This window comes from Uloborus diversus, unplaced genomic scaffold (assembly GCF_026930045.1).
Source record: "Uloborus diversus isolate 005 unplaced genomic scaffold, Udiv.v.3.1 scaffold_1190, whole genome shotgun sequence".
NCBI classification, from domain to species: domain Eukaryota; kingdom Metazoa; phylum Arthropoda; class Arachnida; order Araneae; family Uloboridae; genus Uloborus; species Uloborus diversus.
This window is the reverse complement of record NW_026557866.1, coordinates 47236-58972: the sequence shown is the minus strand read 5'-3', so window position 1 is coordinate 58972 and position 11737 is coordinate 47236. Positions and strand designations below refer to the sequence as shown.

At 31.3% G+C, this 11737-nt stretch overlaps 1 protein-coding gene across 1 annotated transcript in view; it reads left to right on the top strand.

Moving 5' to 3' along the window:
- Nucleotides 1-4143: 4143 nt before the first annotated feature.
- LOC129232353 (1-phosphatidylinositol 4,5-bisphosphate phosphodiesterase gamma-1-like) overlaps nt 4144-11737 on the top strand; it is a gene marked incomplete at both ends in the record, with an annotated part of 52053 nt that continues 44459 nt past the window's right edge. The window contains 3 exons of the mRNA XM_054866502.1: nt 4144-4233; nt 6051-6152; nt 10612-10727. Of these exons, the coding sequence (XP_054722477.1) occupies nt 4144-4233; nt 6051-6152; nt 10612-10727 (308 nt within the window). The remainder of the gene's footprint in view (nt 4234-6050; nt 6153-10611; nt 10728-11737) is intronic.

Genomic DNA, 11737 nt, shown 5'->3' with positions numbered 1-11737 from the left:
AAGTAAACTTGAGCTATATGTGCTAAGGGTTATTTTTTGTTTTAATAATTTCATTTGACAACTAATATTGTAACTATGCTAACGAAAAACAGACTGCTACTTTATATGAAGTAAGTACTTTTTGCAAATGTTTTTGCTTTAGAACTAACGTATAACTATTGGAAGAGGATGATCTGTATGCAAGTAAGTATTATAACTTCTTTTGAGTGAAATGAGGTTTGTTAAACAGAGATACGAACTCTCTCTCTATATTTTTTTAAATCCCTCATTGATATGTTTTAGCGATCAAATACAGAAAGTAGTTCTCATTTTATGGAAACAGTTTTGTAGCAATTTTTTATGTTTGCACTTTGAAGTAAAAATCTGACTACTTCAGAATATTTATTTGCTACTATTTTATTTTTATTTGGAGTGAAGGACTTATTTTGAAAATTGCTCCAAAAATTTATCAATAAATCAAAGGTTATGTAACTGTGCTTTCCTTAGAAAAATGATCAGTAACAAATTGTAAAGTGGTATGAACATGATGGTTACTGTGTTTCCTAAAAACAGTAAGTAAAAATGAAGAAATGACCTTAAAACTTCATTCTAAGGACGTAGCCAGGATTTGGGGGGGGGGGGGGTCTTTAATGTTCGACAAAAATACGAAAAGTCACGTATTGCTTTGATTTTTGAAGCATTATTGCACATTGGTAGATATATGGTAATGGGAGAGGGGGATCGAAAAAGAAAAATGAAAAAAATTTGGAAGACGGGAGAGGGGCAGGGTTGTCCTATTTTGTCCAGACCAGAAAAGAAACCTGGAAAAAACCATCCTGGACAAAATGTTATTTTGTCCATTTCGTCCACTTTTTCAGTTAACTGAAAGTTTTTAGCTGAAAATTTGAAGTTTGAAAGTAATAAATAATTATATAGATTCTTCCTATTCAAGTAATATTTTAATATAAAAGTAGCATACATAAATGTGTAAAAAACAATTGATGATAAAAGTAAGATCAGTTGAAGTTTATGTAAGTGTGTATATAAATCAAATGAGTGTTAATAAGTTACAATTCATGTAATAGCATTTATAAAAACAAACACGTGAGCTGTAAATTTTAAGATGTTTTTCTGTGATATGGAGGTTTATTGGCCATAATAAGTGAATTTATAAAATTAAAAAGTTTTTAAAGGTTGGAGTCTCAAAACATTAAAAATCATTATTTAAAAAAAAGAAAAACTACTTGATATTAATAAAGGAAATGTTGACATGAAGTGAAATCTGTTCTTTCAATACAAATGTGATGATCAAGAACAGGCTCTGAACCCGCTAGGCTGTTCCTAGTCAATTTATTAGTCCCCAATGAAGATTAATGACCCTATTAAAGCTATCCACCCCCTCATTATAGTCTCTCCCAGTACTCTATTCTGAGTACCCACAACCTAACTAAAGTAATAATTTTTCTTAATTTGTATGACATTAACATATCCATAAAAATATGCAGACTACATAAATATTTTACTATGGGGTGAGATCAATTAAAACTCGAAAAATATAACAATAACAGAATGTTTTTAATTTATACAGGGTGTCCCTCCCTAAGAGCAAGGGCAGAACCCACCAAAGATTTTAAAGCCCCCCCCCCCTCCCTAGAAATGAGAAAAATACCCCTCAAACAACTGTGCCATGACACCCCCTAGGTGGACACCCCTGATCTACATAAAGCTTCATTTCGTATGCATCTCTGCAAGCATTTTATTTGACTTCTGTTTTCATTTCTACTATTGTGGTATATGATAGTGTAATCACGCCATAATAGTTTATTCACATTGTTAAATTTTATTACTTTTACGTAAATTATGATCTAAAATTCATCGCACCAATGTGTAATTAAACATTTTTTCGGATTTATTTAATTCTAAAGTTAACAATCATTCTATTTTAATTAAATGATTAATTCATATAGATGATGGAAAAAATGATATATTAATTTTATTACACCGTAACAAGAAAATTTATGTATGGATAATCAGTTGATTGTTCATTTTGTCCAATTTTGTCAAGTTTCGTCCATTTTGTCCAATTTCTTCCAGCGTCCCGGACTTTTTATAAAAAGTGGACTAAATAGCAACCGTGGGGGGGGGGGGGGATTATTGCTCATTTTAATTTTTTCTTTTGAACAGTTGTTTTACTGAATTACGAAAAGTTAGAGTTATTTTATCAAAATGTTTAAATGTGAACAAATGTTTCCTCAGAAATTTAAAGTTATTAGTATAATATCATTTAATCAAAATTCAATAATGTACAAGTTTGGTTGGTACAGAAAATGACGTGTGGGGTCGTAAATGTTGAAATTGTCAAAGATACCAATGACATGAGGACCTTTAATTGGCCTTCAAGTTGGAACATGAAATATTAATATGTACCACCAATCACTTTTCATGAGCTTTGAAGGTCAGGAGCGCCCAAATTATTGTTTGTAAGGGGGGAGCAGATCTAGGAGTATTTTTAATATTTTTGAAATACATGCCAATCTGACACTGGGTTCGGTATCTCATTTTAGACATAATTTCAGAAGAGGTATTTTAAAAACACAATTTCAGGCTATATTTGGTAGTAACACAAGGAAAAGGGTTTGGTTTGTGGACTCTCCACTGAAAATTTTTGAAGCCTTAAAAACCCATTTCTGACTGACCCCGGAAGATTTTGTTATTGAAGTTTTAAAAATGCAGTTTTGAAATACATGTTGACATGTTAGGGGAGGAGGAGGTTACTCTAACTCAGAAATTTTTGAAGTTATAAGGTTTACAATTGATGACACTGGGGGAAAAGAGAAGAAGTTCGGGGGCTCTCAAATTTTTGACAATAAAACTTTTTAGACAACTTTTAGTTTTGTGAAGGGAGGTTCAGGGGCGCTCCCCTGGTTCTTTTTTGAAATTGTTTCTTTTAAAATGCAATTGTTGATTTTCACCTATTATGCTACAGGAAGGGGGGTTTGAGGGCACTCCCCCGAAAATTCTTGAAATTATAGTTGCAAAAACGCAGTTTAAACGATCTTCGGTAATGTTAGGGAAAAGAAAGATTCCTTGTAAATCACCAGGAATTTTTTTGAAACTGAAATCTTCACAATACATAGTAAGACCATCTTTGGTAACGTTACAGGGACCGGCAAATCTTTCCCAATTGAAGCTTCAAAAACGTAATTTTGATTGACTTTCAATGATGTTTAGAAGAGGAGTTTTCGGAAGCTCTCCTTGAGAAATTTTTTGAAATTAAAGCCATGAAAACTAAATTAAAGACAATCTAATGATTTTGGGGAGACGGAGGGTAGAGGGCAGAGAGACCTTTCTCCAAAATGTTTTGAAGTTAGCTTTAAAACCCAGGTTTTAGAACATCTTCAGTAATGTTAGTGGGAGAAGAGGTTTGGAGACCCTTCATCGGTAATTTTCAAGGGTATTTCAGCGGAATTTTTTTTGAAATTGAAGCCCTAAAAATGAAAGTTTAGATGATCTTTGGTGATATTAAGGGGGGGGGGGGAGCATTTTGAATTTTTCCCAGTTGAAGTGCGAAAAAGAAATTTTTGACCGCTTTTTTATGGCATGCAAGACTAAAAATTTCGGGGGGGGGGGGGGAAGTGAGGAGGAGATTCTAACCCCCTGCCCCCCTTCCTCTGGGTACGGCCTTGCTTCATTCTAAGACTTTGAATGCAGGTAACTGTTAAGCAAGTGAGGTGTCTGATTCTAAAGAAAACCATGCTTCAACGATCTTTTGTATTCAAACTAGGAATGCCTTCTAGTACTGTATGCAAAATCATTCACCTAAATTTGAAATTGAAAAATATATTTAAACCGAAAAGTATTCTACTTCTACCAAATCATATTGCGGAAAGGAAAATAAATCATTGAAAATTTTATTCAAAATATCTAGCTTGCCATGGCTACCAGATAGAAGTAAATTACTAGAAAAATGACAATCATACATGAAAATTAACTATCAAAATCATTTCCATGTAATGCAAATCCATTGTTCTAAATGCTTTTGTTTTTAAAATTTGAGGCTCACTTTGTATAAATATTTTCATTTGTCTTGTTGAATTTATGCATTTATTTAATGGCTTTCGTGATTATGATATTTGAGATACTTAATATATTTATTGCTTTTAGCTATTCAGCAGCTTATTTGGCCAGTATACAAAGGATGGGCTTCGAGTTACTCTTCAAGAATTTCAGAACTTCTTGCATGAACAGCAAAAGGTATTTTTAAACTTTTGTGAATGCTGACACATTTTCAGCTTTCTGGCCTACATAGACTATATTGGAAGATAATTTTACTAGATCCTCTTACACATTTTGTAAAAAATGTTAAATACATATTTTTTTTGTATGAATTTCTTAAACCATTAAAAGTGTGAGGTTATTCTTCATAAAAGAATATGTCTTGATTTTTAGTTTTATAATATACAACACATTAAATGGATGAAAAGTAGCAAAATATTTGAATTTGGCTTAAACTTATTGAAATTTGTATTTGCCTTGAATATTTAGTTGGTTTGTAAATATTTTGTGTGAATTTATTGGTGTTTTAAATTTTTAAACTTAATACAATTGGCAGGAATAATGCAATTCTTCACTTATACATAAATTTCCTCATTCCAAACCAAGATGAATTCATATTGCGAGTATCTAGCATGGGTCTGTAGCCATGAGTACTTTTAAAATCTTAATGGGGGGGGGGATGATATAGAGCTAACTTATTGCTAATAGTCCTATAAAAATTTTTAAAAATATGAAAAATGACATCAAATTGCTAAAAAAATCTTGAAATTTCTTCGTGAGATTTATATTTTTACTTTAATTTTTGTATTAGAATGAAATATTCTAGAGTAAATCTCTTGAAAATGCTGTAAGACTTGCTTATAGCAAGAACAAAGAAAGAGCAATATTTGCTTGTTGTAACCAAACACTCGTAAAGATGAGTTCGTGGAGAAAAAAAATCGTAAAATTCCTACATGCTTTTTTTTTTTTTAATTTACGTATCAAAGAACTTAGTTAATTTGCTTTGAACTCTTATTGTCTCTTTCTTGTGTTATTGTTTTTGAGAAATACTCATAGTCATCCAAAAAACAGTCATTTGCACCCCTAGTTTCAAAAACAGTTTAAAGTTTTTCTCTACACTTCAAAAGCCATCGAGTATGTTGAGGATTGTTCATTTTCAAATTGTTCACATTGGTTGTTATCGTTGTCACTTTCATTGTTTTTTTGTTTTCCATATGTGTTAGCTTGAATTTGAGCTACAATAACCTCGGAAGTTTATCTGGAAGTGATAACATTAGCTTCAACAAATATTTAATTTTCATTTGCCTTTCTACTTCTAAAATAAAAAAAGACAGTGCTGTCATCATTTACTCTGGAATTATTACTCCTCGCTAACATTCAGTTGACTGGATAATATTAAAAGGAATTTTTCCAAGAAAAAATAAGCTGATCTGGAGGCCAATGGAATTTTTATGAATCACTAAAATATTGCTCTCTTTAACTGGTATTTCCTCATTAAAAGTGAGTGATGCTCCCATAGACTTAACATTGTACCAGCCAAGCATTTCTGATTTCCTTGCTAAATCCAGGTTCTTTTTAAATCGACCCAGTAGCAGAAACACCACAATATGCATCGCAGATTTTTGAAATTGTCTGCAGACTATTTATTTGGGAGAGAAAAAACACAATATTCTTGTACCGTATTTTCTGGGATACAATCCACAGGTAACCTGTAGTTGGGTTTTTTAAGTTTGACGCTTAATTTTAAGTATTTCTCAGAACCAATTTAGAATTTATGATTAATCTATTGTTGGATTAACCTGCAGACTATTTTTGGATTTATTTTGGTTTCTGCTGCTGGGGTTATAAGCAAGTTCAACTGTATATAATATTTTTAATATTTGTTTTATGGAGTGTTTTACATCTTCCCAATCAAGACTTGTATGGTGATTGAACGATTTTTCTGTAACTTTTTTTTAATGATGTGGTTGAATTTAATGTAGATGGTCAAAACTTATATTTCAAATTTGTTTAAGGATCCAAATGCATATGATGAAGTTAAAATTAGTAAGTTCATGCGTGACTACCTTCAAGATCCTAGTCGAGATGCACAAGAGCCTTTCTTCACTGTGCCTGAGGTTTGTGTTTCTTTATATTTTGCTTTTATTTGTTATTTTGATTATTAAGGGCTTGTTTACTAAAAGATCGAAACCTGCTAATATCGAGGCTTTATTTAAAAGCTTAATAGGTAGTTCATAATGCATAAACTACAGGAAAATCAATACTTTTGTTTCAAATGTTAAACGACTTGTACTCCATATGTCTTGTTAAGTAAAGAAACATAGTTTTAATCACTTTTAACTTCTTTTCATTGTACCATACACAGTAAATAGAAAGAAAAATTTTTTTTTATGATTTACTGTGACAGTTTTGTAGAATTAGCATTAAAATAAAGTAACTTAATGCAAAAACTATCTTGAAAATAAGACGGAATTATATAATAAACATTAATTTTATTTTAGTGACGGAAAAACTTTTAGAAATTATTTTTTGCTCTTGATTTTCACTGAAATTGTTCACACATTTTCGACCCCGAATTAAAATTTTATTTATTTATATGCAAAAGCAATTCCTTCATTTTCCCCAGATCTATTTTTTGTATTTTTATATTTTATAAAAGTTCCATAGGAAACATAGTACTACTATTGTGCATGAATAATATAACTTGTGTACTTTACATTTAGTTAAATCTTGTTATAAGGTCATCTTCCACAAGGACTACAACAGTAAGTTAATCAAAAAGGTGATTGAAGAAAAATCATTTATTATTTCAACTCTTAGGTACCAGCTTTGCAACTAGTGGTTTTTAATCACATGACCTGAAATTTAATTTATTTTCCCAAATTTTCAAACTTTGGTACCAAATTTCTTCAAAAATTTTGAACTGATTCCCAAATTTTCATTCCCGACTAATCATGGACAGAATTTGCTATTGACGGATTGATTTTAATCCTGATAAAGCAATGAAGTTATGGTGGTTTGATGCTGCACACTGAATGAATTTGTCAAAGTATGTGCAGTTCTTGAAAAAGTCGTTTTTTATTTTTGTCTGAAATGTTTCAGTATGGAATGGACTACATAATTTTTGAAATACTGTAGATCCGGATGATCTGGATAAATTTTATAGGTTTCAAATATGTATACAGGGTGTATCTTTACAGCGTTTACAGACTTTCAGGGCAGATAGAGAACACCTTGACAATGAGAAACCACACAGCAATGCATGGTCGGAAACGCTTTCCTGGTGCGGTAGTGACGACACAAATCATCAAAAAGACAAGGCACGAATAAGAAGAGAAAACATGATTATTGTCCTTAGTTCATCAAAAAACTAAGAAAAAAGAACATTAAGGAGCCAACGATTGTCATCAAAGTAGGTGTTCGAAATTACAACACCGGGCCCTAATGCATGCCTTGCTTCTCCAACATGTTGAAGATCAAACGTCAAAGAGAGCGCAGCCACAAAAACTGCATGTGCGTATGCACCGTCATCTGATGCTTCGTTTTATGTAACATCTATCATGTACACCAGACACAAACTTACCAGCATTTTTGCTGTATTAATAATAATAAACATGTTTTCTCCTCTTATTTGTCCTGTCTTTCTTGTGTTTTGTGCCGTCACTATCGCATCAAGACAGCGTTTCCGACCATGCATTGCTATGTGATTTTCCATCGTCTAGGTGTACTCTACCTGCCCTGAAAGTCTATAAACACTGTACTGATACACCCGGTATACATATATATTTGCATAAATAAAATGAAAAATTATGATAAAAAGAATATCACTAAATATACCGCACAATGCATTTTACTTATGATTAAAAGTACAACTCCTACATAGCTTGTATAATAAACTTTGCAAATCTAACAAACATCAAGGTGTACTTAGAGCGTCAATTTAACATTACTCTAGCTGAACGAGCATTGATAAAGCGGTCGTTCGACCGTGTTTCATTCAAACGTTACTTTTTGAAACAGGTGTTTGAAACAGCAGACTGAACTAATTCAGTTGTGAAGAAAGATATGAAAAGTTAATCAAAAAATTTTAATATCTTGTAATTTTGTTACAAAACATGTTTTATATGGTGCTAAAAGGTAAGTCTGCTTATTTAAGGATTTCTTTTGCTTACTACACATATTACAACATGGATTTTCAGTTTCCAAATTGCCTTTTGGCTTCAGTTAGCTCAGATGAATGAAGTGGTGCTTAGCAATAAGTTACCGCCCCTAAGCCAAGGCTAAAGTTTTATAACTACATGCAATATGCCAGACAGCTAGGTTATTACATCCAGAGACTGCAGTTTTGTTCTTATTAGTACTCATCAGTCTGGATTAGTGAATAACCAAGCTGGGGGCAGATGTCATTGAAGCTAAGAGTGCTAGATGAAATAAATTTACTAGAGAGGTACCGAGTAGCACTTTGGCCGAGTACCGAGTTACCGAGTCCAATTATGTTTTTAAAAGAACCACCGACACATACTTGACGAATTTTGAACTGCTTGGAATAGTAGTATAGACCTCCATGTCCAAATAACCGATTTTAAAACAAAATTCCAGCTGAAATTTAATTATGCATTATTTAAAAGATTTTATTTCTGTCAATAATTTTGCAAATAAGTTATTTTTTAAATCAAAGATAAACAAATACATAAAAGGTAGGATTAATCAAGTTGGAATTAAAACAAATTATATCTATCTATACTTCTAGTCTGCCAAACGTAAATAATTTTTAAAAACAAATGAAACAACGTTAAAAGCACAAATGTGCTAGAGTACTGCAGACATGTGTTTCTGCATTACAAGGAACATCTTTTTCAGTGCATAAAATGTGAGCTAATGAGTGTAAAAAAATCTGACTTTTGTCACATGCCTTTAAATCCATAAATTCACATTTTGTGCATTAAAAAAAACAGTCCTTGTAATGCAAAACATATGTCTGCAGTGCTCCTGTGTATTTGTGCTTTTAGCGTTGTTTTATTTTTAAAGAAAAGGTATTTTTATGCTTATAAATAATTTTGTTAGTGGAAAAAATCTGTTTAATAATGTAAAAATTTTATATTTTCTGTACTTACCTTTTTTGCCTCATTTTTAATAAATAAGTTTCATTAACTTTGGGATATTAAAATATAAGATTTACTCCATTGAAGCATAATAAACTTCATTAGTCTCAAAAGTTGAATTTGACTTGTAAATTTGAATTGTATAAATACTTGCAGTATATTATATGCTTGCATTTTTTTATTAATAGTAAAATCTGCTTCGAACTATATTCAATTTTTTACAACTACTCGGTATTGGCCGAGTACCTGCTCAAAATTTGGCCGAGTGCCGAGTACTTGCTCAAAATTTGGCTGAGTACCGAGTAGTTGCCTAGTACTCAGTATGTCTCTAAAATTTACGAAGGTGTTATACTATTATACTATGATATATTTAGTAAGGTACTGTCACACAGCCTACCACAACATTCAATTCAAAGAATATGTTTAATGGATTATTTTTAATAACTACTGGTTATGTATAAAAAAAATGAAAATGGCATATAAATCTTTTATTCTGATGTCTAGAAAACTTATCATTGTGGTGCTTAAATGCAAACTCTTATTCTTAACACTGTTTTATTGCAAGTAATATTTAAACAAGTTAAAACATAAATACAAGTTTTATGTATTAAGTAAATTCTTTGTTTTAATAGTTTAAAATTTAATGAAATACTTGCCCAACAAGTTGAGAAAATGATAATACTATTGCTCTTGACTTATTAGAAAACAGAAAAAAAAACTAGATCAGCCTATGGGACAAAAAGTGCACACCTTTAGGTAAATGTAAAGGGGCTCCCGAGTTGATCTAGGGCTTGTATACATACCTGCTGATCCACTAGCTTTTCAAGTTCTGTTGGTAGCAACAATTGTTGAGTTTATGTTTCTCTAATATTCTTATTGAACAGACTAGCTTAGAAAGAAATGTGTTTGAAAAAATAATAACTGTGCAAGATAAATAGCTCACTGATGTTTCATGACATCAAAATGCCAGTATTGAGTTAGCTCGGGTTTTATGGATTAAGAAATGTTGAAAAGAAGGAAAAGTATTCAAAAGGGATATATATATGTTGGTTTGGGGGAGAGAAAAGAGCTTCTTTGTATCAAATTTGTCCTTTTTCAGTTCCAATCTCTTGTCAAAGTACTAGATCAATTATTCCTAATTATAGAAAAAAAGAACCTGCCAGTCCATGACAAAAATAATTTAAGCACTACTAAAAACAACTGACAGTGTTTGCATACTATATGACCATCCAGTGTGTACAGTTGAGGTGAACCTATTCTGGCAACATTATAAAGGCTACACTGGTCCTAATCACACCATTATGACACTGCCAGGTTAGGTTGTCCCCACCTGTAGGTTGACTTTGTAACAAGGTGTGACTGAAATATAATTTATCATGGAATTTCTACTTGAAAAATATTGCATGATGAGATAAATGTGATATGTTTTCTTTGTTTTTTTATGTCTTATTCATGATATGAAATGTTTTTCTAGTTCCTAGATTTTTTGTTTTCAAAGCAAAATGATGCTTTTGATTCCAGCCATTCTGTAATTAATCAAGATATGAATCAGCCTCTTGTAAACTATTGGATTGCCTCATCACATAATACGTAAGTTACAGTCGTTTTAATATATAACTTTATTATTTGATCTCTTTGTATTTTCATTTAACAAATCTAGTATTTTACGGTTATTATTTATGAATTAAAAGCATATATTACCGATGAAAAAAGTTTTATACAAAACTGAAGTATATGAAATACTACTATTCCAACCAAGGAGGAGCAAGCGGATTCTGAAAGAGGGAGGGATGGTTGCCAACCATACAGAGGGGAAACAAAGGGGAGAAAAAATTAAGAGGAAAGAGGAGGAAGGAGGAAAAAAAGGCATGTGCTGCTGATGTCAGTATGTAGAAAGTGTAGTGGCACAGTGATAATTCAAGGAGGAGTTTTTCTGTGTTAATAACATAGATATTTTAAAAACAAAACTTTGGAAATTGAGAGCTGCCTGTTAGAGAGAGAAAGAGAGAGTGGAGGGCAAATTGTGAGACATCTGACGACTAGGTTTAAAATTGCGGTTATCAAAGCAAAATATTATGGTTGTGAAATACAATTAAGAGCTGTTAACTTCAAGTGCTGGATAGAGGAGCCAACAAATCAGAAATAAGCTGTAAAAAATAAATAAGCTCATGAATGAATAAAAATAAAATTAATGTAAAAATCTGTCCTAAGAGAAAATTTAATTAATTTCGGGTTTAACCAATAGGAGTGTAGATTGCATATCTTTAAATCTTTAAATGGGGAGAAGCAGCTCTGATCTAAATAAAAGCATCAATCTGAAATAATCACATAAATGTTTTTTTAATCAAAAAAAAAAAAAAAAATACTGCTATTCTTTTTTTACCACTTATATATATATATATATATATATATATATATATATATATATATATATATATATATATATATATATTTGGAAATTAATTATGAAGAGATAGGAAAAAAAATAACGAACTTTAATAATTGAATTTGCTATCTTTGAAATTATTCATGAAAAATTGTTTTTAATGAATTAGTTCGAAACTTCTATATAGTATGTAATTTAAACCACTGATAATCCT